This window comes from Rattus rattus, chromosome 4 (assembly GCF_011064425.1).
Source record: "Rattus rattus isolate New Zealand chromosome 4, Rrattus_CSIRO_v1, whole genome shotgun sequence".
In the NCBI taxonomy this organism is placed as follows: domain Eukaryota; kingdom Metazoa; phylum Chordata; class Mammalia; order Rodentia; family Muridae; genus Rattus; species Rattus rattus.
Genome location: NC_046157.1, coordinates 30,743,934 through 30,766,195, shown reverse-complemented (window position 1 = coordinate 30,766,195; position 22,262 = coordinate 30,743,934). Strand labels below are relative to the sequence as shown.

Here is a 22,262-nt window from a genome sequence, read left to right as displayed (position 1 = left end):
GTATCTCTTCCTCATAAGTATATCTCTAATAAAAAAAATACCACCTCATATTCTCAGCACTGAAAGAGAAATGTTTCCTTCCTAGCTTGGAAAGACCTCCACCTTTCAAGCCACCACCACCTCCCATCAAGTACATGTGCATTCAGGAACCCACTGGACGCAACATGCTTTGTCATGAGATGGAGGTCCTCTAAGCTTCTGAGCCTTGCGACACAGTGCAGCAGGACTGGGGTCCTGTAGGAGGGGGGATATCGTACGATATTAATATCGCCGCCAGCCAGACATGCTCTGCTTCAGCTCAAATGAATGTTGGAAATAAAAGAGTTGTTTTCCCAGCACCTTGCCCCCCTTTCATCTGCAAACACCCGAGGTGTAAATAAACATTAGAGAATAAAGCAATGCCCACACCCAGTGCAAGTTCTAGAAACCTGCTTGCTTGTGGAAGAAGTGTACATCAAGCTGCTGTCATCTTTTTCAAAGTTCAGTCTCTCCATTGTTTACTTTAATGCTCTGACTGGAGGAGGACAGTGATTTCCAGCATGTGTTTTGTATTGGTTGAATTTTCTTGCAGCAGTGACCAAATTCCCAACAGCAAGCAATTTAATAAAAGAGGGGCTGATGCCAGCTTGTCATTTGGGGGATGCAGTCCACCACAGAGGTGAAAGGCAAGGTCGCAAAGGCATGTGACAGCTGCTTGTTCCATGACACTGGCCAGGAAACAGAACTTCAGCTGGAATCAGAGGCAACCTGTAACCCCTCAACCCCTCCCCTCTCCCCTTACATCTTCCAGGCAGATCCCATGTCCAGAAGGTTCCATGACCTTTGACATGGTCAGCAGCTGAGGACCAAATTGCATAAGCATAAGTTCTGTGAGAGATATTTTACAAACAAGCCATAGATGTGTCCACACAAAATCTTCTGAATGCCTTCTATCATCCTAAACTAGCTGCCCAAAATTGCCATTCTCTCTGACTTTCGTCCCCACTCCAGATAATCCCAAGACAAAACATCAGAGTTCTAACAGTAATTCCAAATGTTTGAGAAAGCTGCTCATGCTGAAATTCTGTCACTCGCTTTCACTGAAGGATAATACATTACCCTGTATATTTCCAATCCTCATTGACCCTTTCTCTCTATCGTACTCAGCCCAAGCTCCTGCCACATGTACCAGAATGGAGAAAGATTAGGAAGACAAGGAGCCTGCAAGCCAGCTGCATTCTAGATATAAAATTCCCTGATGCCTGAAGCTAAGAGCAGTTGTATTATCTGTTCTGACTGTGGCTGTGTTTGGGTACCCATGTGAACACACGCATGCATGCATCATTCTGCCAAGACACTCTTACATAAGTATACAGGCAATCCAACTTCTGTCCAACTCATCTGATTTCCATTAGTCTGGCTTTTATTTGGAGATGGTCATCTTCATCCAACCCACTGCTTTGACCAGTCTTAAAACAGAGTAGATTCCAAGGGAAGGGCTGACCCTGATCCTACCAACCTTTTCTGAAACATTTCAAGCACAATTTATGAACGAAGGAGAAAGTGGTCTCCTTAGCCAGACATGCTGTGTTCAGCAGCACTTTGCAACTGAATAAATTCAGATCTCCCTTGCCACCTCAAACTCTCCCACATTCCTTGCCCCAGGAGGGAAGAACAGATGTTGTTGACAGATACAATCAGAGGAAAATATTGAGTGGACTTTAGTCCCCAGGAGAACCATTTTGTTCATTGGCAATGTGCTTATCCCTGACTGCACATGAAAACAACTTCGAATTTGTGCATTCCAAGACCATCTAATACCATTCCCAATCCATTAAACCTTCCTCTCTATGGAGAGAGGTGCCAGCATCAGCTCTCTCTCTGCTGACTCACGTGGTAAGACAATGATTAGAACCACAGATAGTGCAAGTCTTTGCTCACAGATCAGAACCTTAGATGCTTGGCTCTCATGGTGTTCAGCCCCAAGATGACCCCAGGCATCGCCCTTCCTGAGATCCACATTCTCTACAGGCATGTTCAACTTGTGACCTATAGGCTGCATTCATCCCACAACAGCGAGGAATGTGACCCAACAAACTCACTTGGAGTTCAAGGTGTAAAATCAAAATGTCAAAGGGGTTCACACCTCTGCATCCCCACCAACACTAAATGCAGCTGGCTTCTCTGAACCAGTATTGAAGTAAATACCTCACCCTAGGGATGCAGCCTTTGATTGATGTAACTGCATTCGTCCTCATCCACTTGCACAATTTCAAGAGTTACTGACTGGTCTAAACCTGGTCTAACCAATAAGGTACTTCAGAAATAGCCATCTCTAGAGAAAGCCCAGTCTCATGCCATGGTGACAAGCAGCTCTACTGATAGCTACCTGCTCTAGAACAGGGCCTTTTGTTAACACAATCTATCAATTTACAACCCCGTAAGCAAGCCATTCTGATACCAGAGTCCTACAGCTTCAAAGGCTGCTATGACTCATGAGAGACACAGCACCAAGCTATGCTTCTTCGAAATTTAGGGCCTGTTAGTATTATAAGAGAAAGAAAAAGCTTAATACCACCAAATTTGGGTCTAATTTGCCACATAACAGTAGATAAGTAATACAGCTCAACAAATGGAAAAGTAAACCATTTGCCTCTTTTAATTATTCTCAATTCCTCACGGGTTCTGAAGTAACAAACACTTGCTTCATATGTAACTATTGTTCCATAATTATTATTTTTATTTAAACAACTTAATCATCAGCAATGCGTTTAAATTTGATTGTTCATTTGGTTTGTTGCTCTACTTGGAGACATGAATACAAGCAGATGTGTCAAGATAAAAAGTGGTAGAGTTGGAGATGCATAAATAATTTCAGTAGCGGGAGAGATGATATTACAGTACAATACAAGTCTATGTAACTTTTAAGTTCCATAACAGGTGTGCTGGTGTTTTTATGTTAGCTCTCTTTTGAAGTGCTTAATTTGGTCTTATTTAATCTTATTCTGGTCAGTCTTTGCAAATTCTTCTGCCGTTTGACTAGTTTGATGGCCCTCATATGGGCAAAATGAAAGTGTTCTCAGATACAGCTTGAAGTGTGCACAAATAAAACTATACAGCCAGTCTCAAACAGCAACACTACTTTCTTAGAAACAGAGTCAGAGTCAGGAGTAGGAGTGCACCCCTGTAATCCATGTACTCAGAAGGTGACGGCAAGAGGATCAAGAGATCAAGACCAGCTTTTACTACGTAAAGAATTTGGTGCTAGTCTGAGCTACATGAAGATCCTGTCTCCAAACACACCACACACACACACACACACACACACACACACACACACACAAACACACACACACACACACACACACACACACACACACTAAAATATCCAATTATGTTCTACAGAAGTACCAAAGTTTTAACTCCGTAGTGTACATGTCTTCACCACCTTCATTTTTACTAGGAAAATGCCATACACACATGTTATGACTCGATTTTGAGTCACCCTGTCTTCTATTACATTGCTATATGGACAAATCAAGTTTCTCAGCTCTTTGTACCATTATCTCATCTTGACAATGATCTTGGCCATGTGACTTGTTCTGATCAATGGAATATTGTAGTATGACTAACTCAAGGTTGGAAACTCAATCTATGTTGGAATTATTCACTTTTTAAAAGGATTTATTTGTTTATTTTATTACACAAGTGCTCTGTTTTCATGTATACCAGAAGAGGAAATCAGATTTTATTACAGATGATTGCAATCTACAATGCGATGGCTGGGAATTGAACTCAGGACCTCTGGAAGAGCAGCCACTGCTGTTAACTTTGAACCTTATCTCTCCAGCCCTATTCTTTGTTTTTTGCATTGCTGAAAGACATGTACAAGATTCCTTGCTAATACCAAGAGTAAGGTGAGAAACTCATGGTGTAGAACAGACCCATTAAGCCAAGCCTAGGTTAGACCATCCAACTTCTCAGTTATGAGCTCATCAGGCACATAAAGGAAATATTTGCATATCACAGAAATCTTATAATTGCCATATAGCACTGTTGTAGCAATATTTAATTTGAACATACAGATCAGGAGATGTGTATTTTTATTAATGGCAAATGCCCAAGTTTAGGGATAAAGAGTATTCCCCAATCAAAGAAGAGCTCTTTCTCTGATTTAGCCTACATTTTATTTCTACCTGAAGAAGATATGGTTGATCTCACCAAATTCACTTTGCATTCTAAGTCTTTAAAATCATAGGATCCTTGACAAAGATGGATGGTAAAGGTCATTTTACAAATAAATAGGTAAAGGATCTATTCCATTGACTTGCCCAAGGTCACACAACTGAAAGCAGCAACACCAGTCCAGTGGCCCAGTTCCCACTTTCCCACCTATAGCGCTCCCTGTCTTTGATTGCTTCCATACCCCCTTTTTTATTTTCACTACAGAAACAGCCCGTTTCAAGTAGGTTTAAGTTACTACTGATTTTTTTAACTGTCTAGGCAATATATTTCAAAAATTGTGACAGAAAACAAAACAGAACAAAGGCAGAAATAACTGATCCCCAAGGATAGGATGGCCTAGAAAGAAAGGGGAAATGAGTAGCTAACACAAAAAGAGAGTAATTAAAACCGGAAGCGAACAGAAAGTCTAGAACAATTTACCAATGTCATAGATGATGAAAGGATGTTTCTCAGGGCTTCCAAACAAAAGAGATTCTTGGAAGCAGATTTGCCTTGAACTGGGAGGCAGACTGCAGAAACATAGAGACTCTCCTCCAAGGCAGGGGCATAAACAGTGCGGCTGAGCTTTTGACAGTAGCACCCAGGACCATGCCAATAACAACAGGATGAGAAGAGCCTGCAGAGGCGGCTACAACGGCAACCGAGAGTTGACACCACAGGACAGAAGCCACAAACTAGCAGAAACGAGCTGATGCTCCAGCTGGAAACACGGGGCAAGAAAGCAGTTCAGCTCCAGTTCCTACAAGGCAGCTTCTGTCCAGATGCTACAGTTACTAACAAGGCTGCATTCTGCATCCAGAAAGCATTGCCATCAAGTGGAGCATAGGACGGCAGGAACAGAGAATGCTTCTGTAACTTATTCCACCAAATGCAATTATCTGTGAATCTGCCTGTGTACTGAAATTGTGATAAGGGCTGTGAGAACCCAAGCTAACAAAACTGAAAACAATAAACCAGATATCAAGGTATAAACGAAACAACATGGGGGACCCAAACCAGACACTCTTGATAAATGCCAGCAACCCACACCCATTTGCCCTGAATTTTGTCAAACTTTTTAATGTATTTTCTCAGGAAAAATAAATCACTAAATAAAACTGATGACAAGAGCCAGGGATGTATTTGTTTGTACAGTGCTTGTTCAGCACGCTGTAGGCCCAGGGTTTCAACATAAACAGAATTGTGGTGGTGCAAGTCTATAATCCATTCACTTAGGAAGTTGACAGAAGAGGACTAGAAGTTCAAAATCATCTTTACTACATGGTGAGTTTGAGACTAGCCTAAGCTACTTTAAGATCCTGTCTCAAAACAAGCAAAAAGAAAGATGACATCAGAAGCAGCATTTTGGCATTCATCTATTAACAAACAATATTCAGAAACACCAGAACAGATTGGCCAAAGGAGATGAGAAAAATGTGTCTTACATCTTAATTTGTAAGGACCCACTAACCTAAGGCTATTATACAAGAATTGGTGTCTGTGAGATAAATTTCTTCTTACACACACACACACACACACACACACACACACACACACACACACCACTGTGTATAATAATATTAGTAATAATAATAATATGGGTGATAATAGCATGATAATTACTTTACTTTTAAATTAGAAAAATGCCCCATAGAGATGCCCACAAATCAGTTTGACAGAAGTAATTCCTTAACTGAAGTTGCCTCTTCTCAGATATGTCAAGTTAACAATTAAAGCTATCAAGGTTGGAAAGGTGGGCACATTCCTGTATTGCTGAAGTTAATAATAATAATAATGATAAGAAGAAGAAGAAGAAGAAGAGAAGAAGAAGAAGAAGAAGAAGAAGAAGAAGAAGAAGAAGAAGAAGAAGAAGAAGAAGAAGAAGAAGAAGTCAATATTACTATAAAATTATGTGTATAGTAGTGTGTGTGTGTGAGAGTAGTAGTAGAGTGGTGGTGGTGGTGGTGGCGGTGGTGGTGGGATTGAGTGGTGGTGGTGGCCGGTGGTGGTGGGATTAGGTGGTGGTGGTGGCGGTGGAGTGGTGATGTGGCGGTGGTGGTGGGTGGTGGTGGGGAGTGGGGATTATGGTGGTGGTGGTGGTGGAGTGGTGGTGGTGGCCGGTGGTGGTGGTGGTGGTGGTGGTGGAGGTGGTGGTGGTGGCGGTGGTGAGTGGTGGCGGTGGTGGTGGTGGGGTGGTGGTGTGGGGTGGTGGTGGTGGTGGGTGGTGGTGGTGGGTGGTGGTGGTGATGGGAGGTGGTGGTGGTGGTGGTGGTGGAGTGTGGTAATGGGGTGGTGGTGGTGGGGTGGTGGGTGGTGGTGGTAATGTGGTGGTGGAGGTAGTAATAGGTAGGTGGGTAGTAGTAGTAGTAGTGGTGGTATAGTAGTAGTAGTAGTAGTAGTAATAGTAGTAGTAGTAGTAGAAGTAGTAGTAATAGTAGAAGTAGTAGTAATAGTAGAAGAAGAAGTAGTAGTAGTAGTAGTGGTAGTGGTAGTGGTAGTAGTAGTAGTAGATGTACATATATACATATAGAAGCAAGAGCACAATGCTGGGTGCCTCCCTCAGCCACTCCCATGTTATTTTTAGAAACAGTCTCTTACTTTAAACTGAAGTTGGCTGTTTGGCTAGTCTTCCTGACCAGCACACTCAGGGGATCTACTTGTCCTCCCCAAAACAATGGAGACACAAGCAAGTGCAGCCATATGCTGTGTTTTAATTTGATTTCTATGGCTGTAATAAAGACCATGATCAAAGGCAACTTGGGGAGGGAAGGATTTATTTGGCTTATACTTCCACATTATAGTCCACCACCAAGAGAAATTAAGGCAGGAACTGAAGGTGGGAATGGAGAAGCAAAACTGAAACAGAGAGCATGGAGGAATGCTGCTTACTGGCTTGCTCTCCATGGTTTTCTCAGTCTGCTTTCTTCCAAAGCCCAGGACCACCTGCCAAGAGGAGCTCTGCTCAGAGTGGGCAGGGCTCACCTACATCAATTAGAAATTAAGAAAATGTCCCATAGACATGCCCACAAGTCAATTTGATGGAAGTTAATTCCTTAATTGGGGTTGCCTTTTCCCAGGTATGTCAAGTTAACAACTGAAGGTGGTGAGATTGCTATCAAGGTTGGGAAGGTGGGCACATTCCTGTGTTGCTGATGATAATGAGTGGCGCAGATGCTTTTGATAGGTATTTGACAACATCTAGCAAAACTGTGTTTTCAGTTCTCCATTAACCTGGCAATTCCTCAGGAGGAGCTCTCCTGAGGCTCTCCATGCTGACAAACTATATAGACAGGGCTTCTTCTTGGCATCACTGTACTTGCCAGGTATAGGAAACCGTCTGAATGTCTAAACATGTGAGATTGGCCGGATGAACTATTATAAATACTTAAAATGGAGTAATGTTGTGCCTGTCAGACTCTGGTTTGTATGACAAGTATCTGTAATAATAAACTTGCAAAGAGAAGAGGCTTGTTCTGCCTCACAACGAGCTTTCAGTCCATCCCTCCTGGGTCTGTGATGAAGAAATGCATCACGGCAGGGGTGTGCGTGTCATGTCACAAACTGCTCCCTCTTTAGCTAAAATTCAAAAGGCAAGCAGAAAAGGGGCATCGGGGGAGTTAATCCTTTATGAGGAGCATACTCTCTAAGGAGATAATAGCCACCTTTTAGAGGCTGCCTCTTAAAGATCCTGGGACTATTCACTTTACACATAAGTCCTTGTAGACATTGAAAAAAATGTAGATGTGCAGCTTTTTAAAAAGAGAGAGAGAGAGAGAGAGAGAGAGAGAGAGAGAGAGAGAGAGAGGATCCTTCAACTGAGAGGGAGTAATTTTTATGAGACATTACTAACTGAAAAGGGCAAAGTACAAAAAATATGTTATAAGTTTTCTTTATGTATAATGAAGGAAGAATGAAAAAATATTTAATATTTTGTTGGGTCTATACTTACAATGATTCAGTTTGTGGTTTTTCAACTTTACGAGGGTAATGTTTCAATTTTACGATGGTGTGGGAGCAATATATGTTCAGTTGGAACCTTATTCCAGATTTTGATCTCTTCCTGGATGAGAAATATTGAGTGTGATGTGTTCTGTTGATACGTGTCAGCTTCACTGAGGTGCAATGCCCAGTTCCTTGTACTCCCCATCCAGGAAGCAGTGAAGCCCCTATACTCTTCTGTGGTGCCAAGTTACCCTGCTCAATGTGTTAGGTGTGTTGAGTGTACTTTGAAATTGTTTTATTCCAACTGGTCATGGGTTTATTAAGAGATAAGCTGTTTATGTAGTCATATGTTAGCAGAAGGAAATAAAGGAAAGATAAACCAAAAGATCATGCGATTGCTTCTCTGTGATGATAAAGAAGAGGCACAGATTGAAATAAGAAGGGAGTGTCCATAATTTCATTGGACAGAAGTATGTTACTATCTGACCCATTTGAATAATAAAATTGAAAACAGAACAAGGAACGTAAGCAAGAGCATTGAATGAAAATGGAAACAGACTAATCCACTTGCATTTCAGATAAATACCACAAGCATAATGAAAGGAAAGAAGAAAGAACTAATTCAAGAACTTAGGCAGACAATACTGATTACTCATTCTTATTTTGATGTAGGGTGGAAGTGAGAGAGAAAAATGGGAAAACTGGAAACAAATCTAGAATCCTTTGTAATAAAATTTATTTTTGTTTGGTTGTGGTTATGAGCAAAGCAAAACTTTAAACTACTTTGTATATGTATATAATAGAACTGAGTGAATATATAAATATATTATTGATGAGAGTTCAGGTCTGACTCTGGGAAAAGAGAGGATAATTATGAAATAAGAAAAGGAACACACACAAAAAAAACTCAGTTTGAACTCATTACTTCCTTAGTAATATATGTGTGTGTGTGTATGTACATGTGCATGTATATATGTATTCATACATGCATAGTTGAAGATGCATAGTTGTTCTTCGAAAATAACATACCTTGAGGCCCATCTTGAAGTTCATCTATATTTTATGCTGCTGTTGTCAATCTTAGCCAAATCTCATGTATGTGTGTGTATGGTGTGTGTGTGTGTGTGTGTGTGTGTGTGTGTGTGTGTGTGTGTGTGTGTGTGTTGCTGTGTATATGAAGAGAGAACAATCCATGTGAACCTGTCCTCTCCTACTCCATGTAAGTCCCAGAGATCAAATGGGTCATAAGGCCTGGTGACAAGCGTATTTTTCTGCTAAGCTATACCAGCAACCTCTGACATAAGTTTATACTGAAAAGGATCTAGAATTTCTCATAGAAATATCTAATCAAAAATAACTTGGCATAAATAGGTCCAAAACGCCCATTTGGAATGCTATCAGATAATAACATAGTCGAATATGCTAGAGTATTTCAAAAGAATGAAGGAAGCAGCTTCAAGGGACTCCACCAGACAGTCCTAGGATAATTTAAACACTAGCATAATTAAGCCTAGTAATGGTTTCAAAACCATTGGGTAAAACCAGAGTTCATAACTCTCTTACCAGTCAGCTGATTGGGGTATTTTGCACTATTTCAATGGAAATTGTGTTTGGGCGAAGAGCAACCTCCTCAGGTTTGGGAGTCACTCGGGCCACTTGAGTGACAAGGACTCATGGACTAAACTAAGAGACTTAGAGGCTGAGGGCTCTGAGTCCTGAAAACCAGTGACAGCTGATGGCACTTCATCCCTTAAGAAGGGTCCAGTTCTCCTTGAGACCTGTCACACAAATCATCACAGAAATAGGCAACCGGCATACGGCAGGTAAGCAAGTGGAGGCCTACAACAGACTACGAAGGTAGCCTGGGAATGTGATGGGTGCCCTAGAATTGGAAGGCTATCAGTTTGTAGTCATCATTATCATTGAAGCACTGTAGAACCATTCACAGATGCTAAACCAAGGAGGAAGTCTGAGTGAAGAACAGGATATTTGTATGGTTTCTGTCTTCCTGTAGATGCTCACTAGAGGTAGCAGAAGAAAAGGAAGCAGTAGAGACATCAAACAACTACCTGACCACAATATGTCTCCACTGAAGGGCACAGGGACACGGTGCCCCTCCCCGTGCCTGTCTAGGAGGCACACATCCCCCATGCAGTCTTAGGACAGAGAAGGAAAGCACTAACTCCGTACACAAAGTAACATCCCATTAAGACATGAGAAACAAAGAGTTAAGAGGGAAAAGGTGCTTTGGTTTTGTCTTTCACATGACCAAAGAGCTGATAGAAACAAAGAGAGTGAGGGTTTATTTAGCTCATAGGTTCACAGGTCTGCAGCCATAGCTGTTGGCTACCATGAGTCCATGCCACAGAAGGCAGAACTTCATGGCAAATGGGAACACTTGGCAGTGGCTCATATCATGGCAGACAGAAAGATTAACAGAGGTGAACGAGTCCAACGAAAGGCATTCCCAAGCACCCACCTCCTCCAGCTCATCCTCACTTCCGAGAGTTTTAGAACATCCCATAATAACACCACCAGCCAGACACCTAAGCTTTGATACTCAGTCCATGGGAGATGTTTCTTATTCGAATCAGATACAGGGCGTTGTAGTTTTCAAAAGTGTCACTATCTAAAAGACAAAGAAAACTTCTAAAAATATTTTAGATGGAAAAAAAAAGAAGAGAGAGAGAGAGAGACATGATAATTGCTGTACCAGACTGGATCTTCTGCTAAAAGGGGGAAAATACTATGAAGAGCGGTGTTAGAGCATCTAAGAACAATTCAGTGTGGGCTGAAAATCTGCAAATCTTGCACTTCCAACTCAACTGTTGCTGTGCTAGGAGAGCATTAATATTTGTAGGAAATACATAGTGAGATATTGAGTATCAAAGGCGTATATATGCATATACACAAATCATCAAATGGGTGTGTTTGCAAATGACTGCCTAAACATATATAAATATTCATATTCACACCAGAGAAAGGAAGCAAATGGTAGTGTGAGGGGAGTGAATTATTAAAAATCATTTTAATCCAGGAACAGGAAAATATTGTCTTGTGTATACTTATTTATTTCAGCCTTGTTCTAAGTTTGCAACTATTTTCAAATACAAATTTGTTTTGGTTTGGTTTCATTCCAAGATAGGGGTCTCAATATGCTACCCAGGATAGCCACAAAAGTTTAATTCTCCTATCCCCAGCTCCCAAGTCCTGACAGAAAGTTTAAATAAAAAGTGCCTAAGCGAGGACCTCAGAGAACACGCTTGTTGACTCACCAACAGCCTATTTGTCCGACACTGGGAGTCAAGCGCGAAAGCCTGTTTCTTGGGGCCAAGCTTATGAGGGAGAATTCCCTGTTTTCTGAGCATGGCTTCATCTGAAAGTTCAGAAGGAAATGAAGGAGTCTTTATCTAGCAAGTTCACTCCTTTCATTTCATTTCTGAGACTTGTTCTGCCCTAGGTACTGGCTGGGATCCACCAAAACTTCAATCATTTTTTTCCCTTTATTTCTTAAAAAAAATGAATAAAGTTCTTTGATTTCCCTAAAACTCCAGGACAGACTTAGCCCCTCCCCCCCATTAAACTATTTCATATCAAAAGAAGTTATGCTGTGCCTGGCCAGACTTCAACCAAGAGTAAAACCTCATTTCTTCACCCAAACCCTGAGGCAATGCTTTTGGTTGCTACCTTAGTGGGAACTATGGAAATAGTGCACAGTTTACATCAGTCTCACAACAAGATTCCTACACACACACACTCATGCACGCATGCACGCACGCACGCACACAGCACAGCACAGCACAGCACAGCACAGCACAGCACAGCACAGCACAGCACAGCACAGCACAGCACAGCACAGCACAGCGGAAGTTGGCTGCAGTTCAGAGCACCTCTGAGTACCCAAGTGGAGCTGGAACAACAGACTCTGTACTCACTTTCCCTTCTCCTCCTAGAGACCTGGCTTAGTCACAGTGTTCTATTGCTGTGAAGAGACACCGTGACCACAGCAACTCTTATAAAAGAAGTATTTAATGAGACTTCTTTAGAGTTTCAGAGGTGGGTCTAATGTCATCATGGGGATCTTGGCACTTGGTGGCAGACAGACATGGTGCTGGAGAAGTAGCTGAAAGCCACATCCTGATCCATTGTCAAGGACCAGCCTCGGCGTGGAGATGGGTTCTGAGAGAAGGGGTGTCTGAGAATGGCGAAAGCAAATTGAAGTCAAATTGTGGGTACAAGTTGACAGTCTATTCTCTTCTGGAGACAACTTTCTAGCCTGCTTTCTCTCTGTTCTGCATTCTTTTCCTCTGATCTGCTTTCTCTGGAAATCTCTAAACAGCTCTTTATCTATGCAGTCCTTGAGACAGGTCTCCAAGCAGTTCTCTCCTGTAAAACCTTTTTTTATGGATAGGTCACCTACTGCAGATCATAAACCCAGGTTTTTATTTTACATATCAATCCAGTCATTTACTCCACATTTCCTTTTGATTACCCTAAGAATCAGGGTCTGGTGACCCAAGCCCCTTAGTTCTTAAGAAACAGCAAGCCCACATTTTCTTTCAATATTGCAAAAGAAGTCAGAGATCTTCCTGACTATGAGATACCTGGGTGGGACTCCGTCCTGAAATTACCATTTCTATCAACCGGGGCCTGGACTAGCTGTGCACCAGGCTGATCTTGAACTCAGGAATTTGCCTATCTTTGTATCTTTCTGAGAAGGTAGCTCATACTGTAGCTTCCTCTGTTCCTTTAGATTATTGAAGCCCCTCATAATTCATATTGCATACTTATTTTTGCATAGTTGAGAAATTATATATTTTCAAACTCATGTTTTTAGAGTTCTTTCCCACAGCCTTAAGGGCTATCTTGAAGGTCCCAGCATTTCCCATTTTGCCACACATTCATCTCCTTGCCTGGTACTGTCAGATTCTGGACTCTGATCATGAAATCGATAACAGGGAGGACATTCCTTGAAGGAGGAATGTAAAGATATGTACATTACTATACAAACAAGCCTTATGCCTGTGGCAGCCATTGACACTCATGGAAGCCCACACCGCTGTCTCTGTCCCAGGGGCAGGAATCTTGTCATTCTCTCCCCACCGAGGCCATGATGAACTCAGTAATCCTGATCTGTAGGAAAACACAAAGTCCACACCAAGTAACTTGCTTCCTCTAACAAAGCACCACCAATCCTTCTCAAGTAGTATCACTCCCCGATGTCTAAACATTTAAATACATGAACCCATAAGGGCCATTCTTATTTAAACCACCACAGGACCTCTTACCATCACCTGTACATTGGGAATGGGGCTTGACCATTACTTACTTATACAACAAATACTTAAAACTTCAGCGGCTGGGAATGTGGGTCAATTGATAGAGTGTTCGTGTAGTATGCATGAAGCCTAGATTCAATTTCCAGCATCTCCTAAACTGGTGTACACCTTTAGTCCCAGCATTTGGAAACTGAAGTCAGGTTAATGAGAAGTTTAAAGTAATTCTCAGCTATATATTGAGGCCACCCTGGGATACATGAGATCCAGTCTTAAATAAATAAAGAAGTCAGTAAATAGGTAATAAATATTTAACTTGCATTTACTCTCTATTCTACTAAAATGAAACTTTTGTTTGCTGTTGCTGCTTTGGAATTAAAAGTACTTGTTTATTTCTATCTCTGTCCCTCTGTGTATATGGTGATAAGAGGGAAAAACAGAAGTAGGTCTTAGATATCCTTGTAGATTCCAGGAACTGAACTCCAGTTCTCAAAGAAGCATAACATTCTCTTAACCACCAAACCATCTGTCCACCTCGAGGTCTAACATTTAAATTAAAATTTGCAAGGCTATACCAGCAAGCTGGTTAATTAAGTCACTTACCACCAAGATTGAGAACCTTGGGGTTCAAGCTTCAGAAATCACAAGGGAGGAGAGAACTGACTCCAATGAATTGTCTTGGGACCCCACGTGCACACTGTGGCACACCGCACCCCTCTACACAGACACATGAAAGCAAGGCATTTTATTAACAACAGCAAAAAGAGTGGACTCAGCCATTCTGCACTGAGGAGGCTGCCCTTGGACCCCAGCTTAGGGTCAAGACCTGGACAAGTGTTCCACAGAAATGCTATGGGAGTGAATGGCAAATGCTAAGAGAACGAACGATTAGGAGGAAGAAAATGCCTGGTGGAATAAATAATTAACAAAAAAGTAAACATGTCTTACCCACATAAGCTGAGCTCTGCTACTTTGGACTGAATAATAATTGCTTGCTCTGTCTTCCTAACTTTTTCTTTCTTTTTTTGTTTTCCCAAGTCTGAATTTGTTTGTTTTTTTTTCACAGATTCAGTCTCAAATATTTAGGACATAAAACCTCCCAGGAAGTTTACTTAGAGGATAGGAAGCGTCACACCCAGGATTTGAGCATTTGAGCTAGGAACCACAGGAAGCATCTCACTGGCTCCTGGTGCTGGCGGTTTAGACCTGGTGGTGTATTTGGAAACTGCATGGTAATCTCTACGTGTGAAGTGAGGCTTCAGTACCAGCAGGTGGCTCCCTAGCACTTGAAATCACAGTGTCTGTCTCAGTGCTAAGGGCTTTCAAGCATGAGATGTTGGGTGGGTCTGGCTGCAGGGATGAGACAGGATAAGAGGAAGACCTGTTATAAAAACAAACATTATCACCATCAATGTGGGGGAATCTCCTTTAGAATATTCTATAGGAACACTGTTATTGCTAGAGGAAATTCTCCATAAAACAAAAACTTGTCGTGCCAAACACATTTGAAAAGCACAAAAGCTCAAAGGCTCCGATTAGATCCCGAGCTTACAAATGTAGCCAGGGTACATCTGTCTCACTATGCGGTCACAATGATGGACCACAAACACAGGGAGGGCATATGGTAAGAGACTATTACTATCTCCTGCTTAAGACTCTGCTGTCTTACCCAGTTTCTCCAGTGGTCAGCCAGCCCCTGGTGCAATCAGGGTTGGGCCACACAGCCAAGAATGGTTTTTGGCTCAAGATCTGAAAACAAAATAAATGGACCAAACACAGCTCCGCTGCCTCATGGCCAGGCACGTATGTGTTTCCAAGATGGAGTACTTCTGTGCTTCCCTTTCTGCTCCTGAAGGTCCACAGTTGCTACAGTGCTGACATTCTTCCTAGAAGCAACTGCCACTGCCTGTGTGACTCTATGTAATAGAGACTCTGTAATAGGGACCTCCTATTGGAGGTCCCTATTACACAGCAGATTTTGCTGTTTCTTTGAACTAGAGAAAGAAAGTTGGAAATGATTTGGAATAAACCTTACTGATGTGACATGACAAAACCAAAAAGAGGCTGATCCTGCATCCTCATCTCAGTGCCTTATCCTCTCCTCATACCTTCACAGGGGGAAAGACATATATGTGAAGGGGGAGGAAGGGGAAAGGGAGGAAGGAAGGGAGGGAGGGAAACACAGACAGACAGACAGATTGACAGATTGAGTGACCCTGACCAAGAGACACACAGAGACAAAGAGACACACAGAGATAAACGAAGACAGAGAGGTAGAGAAACAGAGAGAGACAGAGAGATATAGAGACAGAGAAAGAGACAGGGAGAGACAGAGACAGACAGAGATAGAGAGACAAAGAGAGACATAGAGACAGAGAGAGACATAATGACTGACAGGCACACAGGGAGAGGCAGAGAGAGAGACAGAGACAGAGACAGAGACAGAGACAAAGACAGAGAGAGAGATCACTGTAGAACTCAAAGCATCACACAGCCTCATTCACCTCAAGCAATAACTCTGAACCAGACATACCTGGGTCCTGATTCTGTTGAGACTAGAACTTTCTTTCTTTTATCTAGCACAAAGCCTGGAAGGAAACATGGTATCTTACCCTGGAAGCTAAAGACAGCCCTAATACCAGTAAGACAATATATTCCTCTAAGAATCATCGAATGCTTTCAGTTATGTAAAACTCAGGCTAGGTATCCTGCCAAACAGACTTAGCCGAATGGTAAGCCATTAGGCAGCTGTCCTGAAACGCCCACGCATCATTTATAGCCTGGATTCAAACAAAGCAAACACACTGGCTTCAGAATACAATATTTTAAAATATAGTGTAGCCTTTAAGGAGGGTCCAAGTGCTCTAGTCGTCTTCTCAGGACTCCATTAAGTTCCTTACTCAAGGCATTTCAGAAAAAAAATTTGTAGATGGAATCTGTGGGGTAGGAACAGGTTTAGCTTATGAAAGTTTGATGATGCTTTAAAGTAATGAAATATAATTTAAGAGGTTGTCTGGCCGCCCACCCAGGTCCTAGGATTATAGGTTCTTGGAAGGAATGTGTAGGCCAAGCCGCGGAGTTAAGGAAGCCCATGCGTTTGCTGCCAAGCTCTCCCACTTATTTTTGCTTAGATAGTTGATTTCAGTCATTTCTCTAAATGATTTATTTGTTTTCCCATTATTTACCTCTTTGCCATAGTAATCTTTCTACAATATCATGTAATTTTATTTCCTTTTGTTCTAAAAACTCACAATCGTTTCTTTCATCCAAAGAAAAGGGCTAACTTTTTAATGCACTTTGGTCATAAACAAGCTTGCCTGATTTATGATAATAATAGGTAACACAGAGTGAAGAGCCCTTGGCGTAATAGTGGAGAGCCTTGGAGTCACAGCTCTGCTCCCAAGGCACTGGGAGGCATTCAGCCCCCAAGTGAGAGAGCAGCAGAAGTCTGAATTCCTTAGTCTGCTGTGAAGGTTAACTTAAAAGTACTAGTGTTGTGTGTCCATTTATTCTCACGTGCTCTTCCGGTGTGACTTTGTTCTCTCTCCTATACTCATTGTCCTAGCTTGGCTTATGCTTTCCCTGCAAGACCTGTCTTTCTACTCCACCCCACCCCCATTTTCCAGAAACAGCTCTTCATAGAACCCAACTTCTTCCTTGAATGTTTCCTACATCCTTTGGCCTCTCCCTCCTCTCTGTCTATACCCCTTCACTGTGTCCTCAAAACTCTGGGCCACCCTGTGTCATCCCAGTACTTAACAATGAACCCTGTTTAATATTCTCTCTCTCTCTCTCTTTCTCTTTCTCTCTCTCTCTCTCTCTCTCTCTCTCTTTCTCTCCTTTTTTTTCCTAATGATTATGCACTTTCTGGAAGTTGTTTAGCTTTTTTTCTAGTCCTGATGTCTGTCAGAATGACTTGGACGTAGTAAGCACTCCCGTGGGCTGTAATTATTCACTAGAGTTAACTGACTTTCGATTATTTCTCCTACAAGTCTCCTGTTCCCCTTGACAACTTTGACAACGCAGAATCACGAAAATATTAACTATTCGACTTCTGAATACTAATTTTTTTAAACTAAAAGTTGTGTTTGTGTATGTCTATAGTCTAGTTTGTGTTGCTGCCGTCATTGTTTTGAAACAATCGCATAGCCCTTCATGACCTGTAACTCACTCACTATCTAGCCTACACTGGTCTTAAACTCTTTGTCCTACTGACTCAATCACCCAAGTGCTGAGATTACAGGCATGATCCGCCTTGTGGAGATCATTGGTGCTTCCTTAACATTTCTTCTGATGAAGGATAGAAGAAACTCAAGTAGCGGCCACTCAGAGCCTGCCCCACATGTAGCATATATATATATATACAGCCACCAAAACTAGATAAAATTGATGAAGCTTTAAAATGCATGCTGAAAGGGACTAGATATAGATTTCTTCTGAGAGACATCCAGAGCATGTCCAATACAGAGGTCAATGCTAACAGTAAACCACCGAACTGAGAACAGGACCCCCTTGGGGGGAATTAGAGGAAGTATTGAAAGAGTTGAAGGAGCTTGAAACCCCATAAGAACAACAATGCCAACCAACCAGAGCTTCCAGGGACTAAACCACTACCGAAAGACTATACATGGACTGACCCAGGGCTCCAACTGCATATGTAGCAGAGAATAGCCTTGTGGGGCACCAGTGGAAGGGGAAGCCCTTGGTCCTGCCAAGGTTGGACCCCAGTGCAGGGAATATGGGGGGCAGTAAAGGGTGATAGATGGGGGAATACCTCTATGGGGGAGGGGGAGGGATGGGGAGCTTATGGACAGGAAACCAGGAAGGGGAATAACCTTTGAAATGTAAGTAAAGAAATATATCTAATAAAGAATTTTTAAAAAGAAAACAGCAAAGAACAAGAACCCAGGAGGGGGAAGAGTCAGCTTCCTATGCTGCTTGCTGGGAATCAAGAATGGGGAGTCAGGCCAACCGAAGATTTCCTCAGAGGCTCTCATGAGAGGACAAAGGGAACTTTAGGTCTGTGCCCTCGTTCAGGAATGCACTTGGCAAGGCTAGTCTGATGAGGGAGATAGCACCTCACTGGAGTCAAGATTGCAGCTTCTGGAGACCTGACTGTTTCCCCTAGTCCCTTGCTATTTCTCACTTCTTCTCCTCTGTGCCTCGCCCACTCAACACCTCACCATTCAGGATAATCAAGAAAACCTTATTCTTGCTGGTTCAGGATAGTCAAGAAAACTTTACAAGCTGGATATGGTGGTCCATAACTGTAAAACTTGTGATTGGACACTGGGGAGTCATGAGGATCAGGAGTCCAAGATCCTATTTAGCTACACAGTAAGTTCCAGAGTGTGCTTGGCAATTTGTGACCCTTTCTAGAAAGAAAATGGAAGGGATAGGGGAGGGAGGAAGGAAGGAGGGGAAAGAGGAAAGACAAAAAAGAGAAAGAAAAGACAAAGGAGGGAGTGGAGGGAAAGAAAAGGGGGAAAGCTTCAACACAATCAGGATTGGAACTAGCCTGCCTGGCAGGAATTTACTAGTCTAGAGATACATGTACCTGTCTCTTGGGCTATCAGGCTATTGAAGCAATGGGTCCCAAAAAATATAATTTTCATCTCTGGAGAAAGATGTACAATTTGCCAGATGGCCTTGCAGGAGAAATTTGGGGCTGAGACCATGCAAAAGAGTGGGAGCACAGAGCTTGTCTGGACTGCTTAGTGGTGTATATTTCTTACCTTCTATTTATACCTGGTCCTTGTTAGGACCCTGAAGATGGACTTAGTGGGGGTCAGGGGGTATCACTGTATCCCTTTTACATCTTCCAATGTATATGGTCTCACTGAATAAATCTTCTTTCTCCTCTTTTCATTATTATTTTGGCTTGTTTAATTAGTTTATCAAGAACAGGGGCTGAACTTGGCTTGTAAAGGCATAGGCTGTGACCTGACCCTATGCACAGTACAAGATTTGAACATATTTAGAGTTAAAACAGTATATTGATTTCAGTGATAGGTAGTCTTAATTGTTACTTTGACACAGTTTAGAATGATCTGGGAAAGGAGTCTCAGAGACGAATTGTCTTGATTAGATTGGTTTATGGGCCTATCTGTCCAGAATTATCTTGGTATTGTTAAGTAAAGTGGGAAGATCTGCCCATTGTGGGTGGCACCATTCCCTAGGAAGGGAATTCTGAACTGTGTGAGAGTAGAAAAAGAGTTGAATACTAATATGCTTGCATTAATTAATTCTTTGTGCTCTGCTTTTAACTATGGATATGTGACCAGTTCTTTCTAGCTTTTGTAGCTTCCCTGCTATAATGGAATGTAACCTGGAATTCTTAGCAAAAAATAAACCCTTTTCTCCTATGTTGCTAAATACCCTTTTAAAAAAAATCTAACTTAGTATATTTTATCAGAGTAATAGGATATGACACTAAACAACTCTCTTATGCATAGTGAAGTTTTATTAATTTTCAAAAAAGTCCTAGCTGGGTATGGTGGTTAATGAGTGTGAGCCCAACACTTGAGTGCTGAGGCAGGAGGACTATCTTGAATTCAAGGCCAGTTTAGGCTATGTAGTAAATTCCAGGATAGCCCTACCTACAAGTGTTAAAAACCATTCCTTAAAAAGGGTGTGTGTGATAGCTTTCTCAGTGGTTAAGTCACTTGCTCTGAATATATGAGGAACATAGTTCAGATCTCTAGAATCCATATAAGTAGCCAAGGAGATGAGGCAGCCACCTGTAATCCCAGCACTAAGGAGGCAGAGACAAAGGCTTCTCAAGCTAGCTAGGTAGCTGGAATTGATGAGCAGCAGGTCCAGTAGGAGACCCTAACTCAATGAATAAAGTGGAGCAACCAAAGAGGACACCAGTGTTAACTTCATGTGTGCATTGCATTTGTACAGTATACACAACTGTGCCTGTATACATTCAAATACATATACACATACGAAACAAACAAACAAACAAACAAAAGGAAACAAAAAGTGAAAATAAGGACACAAGTGCTGGATAGTTTTATGTCAACTTGACACCAGTTAGAGTCATTTGAGAAGAAGGAAACTCAATTAAGAAAATGCCTCTATATGATTGGGCTTTAGGCAAGCCTGTAGGGCAGGGTCCAAACCATTATAGGTGGTGCCATCCTTGGATTGGTGGTCCTGGGTTCTATATGAAAGCAGGTTGAGCAAGTCATGGGGAACAAGCTACTAAGTAGAACCTTGACATGGCCCCTGCATCAGTTCCTGCCTCTAGGTTTCAGGCCTCCTTAAGTTCCTGTCCCAACTTCCTTCAGTGATGGATTATGATAAGAGAACATAGGCCAAATAACCCTTTCCTCCCCAAGTTGTCTTGGGTTGTGGTGTTTCATCATAGCAATAGTGATCCTAACAAAGACAATACCAAACCAATTTTGATTGATCTTTAAAACCTTTTGACAAGTATAACTTCAAAAGCCACCAAAAGTCAATCGATGTATTGACTCATCTATTGATTCTAGGCAGGAGACTGAGGCAGGAAAAGTGCCAAAAAGTTGAAGGCCAGCCTAGGCTACATAATGGGGCCCTTGTCTTGAAGAGGTTCTTATTCTTAAGAAACCTACACTCAGTTTTGGGAACATACAACAGTCTTTCCTAAATGCTTTTGTCTCTTTTCTCCTCATTTCAGTTTTTTTGTTGTTGTTGTTTTGTTTTGTTTTTGTTTTTGTTTTTTCTTTGGTTTTGTTTCGTTTGTTTTTTGTTTTTTGTTTTTTTGTTTTTTTTTGTTGTTGATTTTTTTTTTTGACCTAGGGTCTTGATGTAGATTAGACTGGATTCCAATTTGGTATCATCTTTTCTCAGTCTCCCAAGTGCTTAGATTACAGGTATGACCTACCATGTCCATATACCATATCTTTCTCTCTTAATGTTGGTGTTTAAATCTATATTGAGAGAGAGAGAGAGAGAGAGAGAGAGAGAGAGAGAGAGAGAGAGAGAGAGAGAGAGAGACTCATTAACCCGGGTATCCTAAAATTCACTATGTACCTAAGGCTCATGTTGAGATTATCTGGCAAGTTCATAAGTTTGTGATGAGGTCATAAGCAAGGCCATTTTTCTTCCTCTTCTGGAGCACTTAGGATCACAGGCATTTATCACCATACTTGATTTATGATGTGCTATAATTGGAACTCAAGACCTTGTCCATGCTAAGCAAGCATTCTTTCAGTTACATGCCATTCCTATTCAAATTTTATTAAATATCAGCTTTGCTACATAACGACTTGTCCTGAAGTTTTTTTCTACAGTGTAAATCAAGAATCCCTGCTTATAAGGAGGGTTTCTGAGCAGAAACCCTCAACTGTTTGTTAATATTGTCACTTCATTAACAAACTACAGGAGAAAAGGTGTTTTAAAGGACATTTTACAGCTGAGTTTAAAGAGCACATTTTGTTTGTTTTAACATCCATAAAATGATTTACATCCGGGAATTAAATATATACACGTATATTCAAAGGCAGACCAGAAGATGGAGTTTCCAAAACAAATCTTGAGATATTGTTCCACAGAGGGACTTTTGTTTTATGGGAGGGTTTTTGCTGAGTCGAACAGCTAGTTGACATTTTGCTAATACCTTTTGGCATCATTATAAGAACCTTATATACTTCAATGCTCTTTAAACACCAGAAGCCACAAGACAAATATTATATACTTCCTTTTAGTGATCTGTCAAACAACACTTCTCCATGAAGGGTTAGTAATTTTATTCAGTGAAGCTGTTTTAAATGAATGTTGAGAGTAGCCAAAAACCTCAGCTGTGAATGCCAAAAGGCAGAATTGTGCATCTGGAGCTACAGCTGTGGGATG

At 41.6% G+C, this 22,262-nt stretch overlaps 1 protein-coding gene across 1 annotated transcript in view; it reads left to right on the top strand.

Annotated features, from left to right (window-relative positions):
- Positions 1–333, top strand: part of Cd96 (CD96 molecule) — a 73,106-nt gene extending 72,773 nt beyond the window's left edge. Inside the window, exon 15 of the mRNA XM_032899296.1 lies at positions 86–333. Coding sequence (XP_032755187.1) covers positions 86–194 — 109 coding nt within the window. The 3' untranslated portion in view covers positions 195–333. The remainder of the gene's footprint in view (positions 1–85) is intronic.
- The last annotated feature ends 21,929 nt before the right edge of the window (positions 334–22,262 follow it).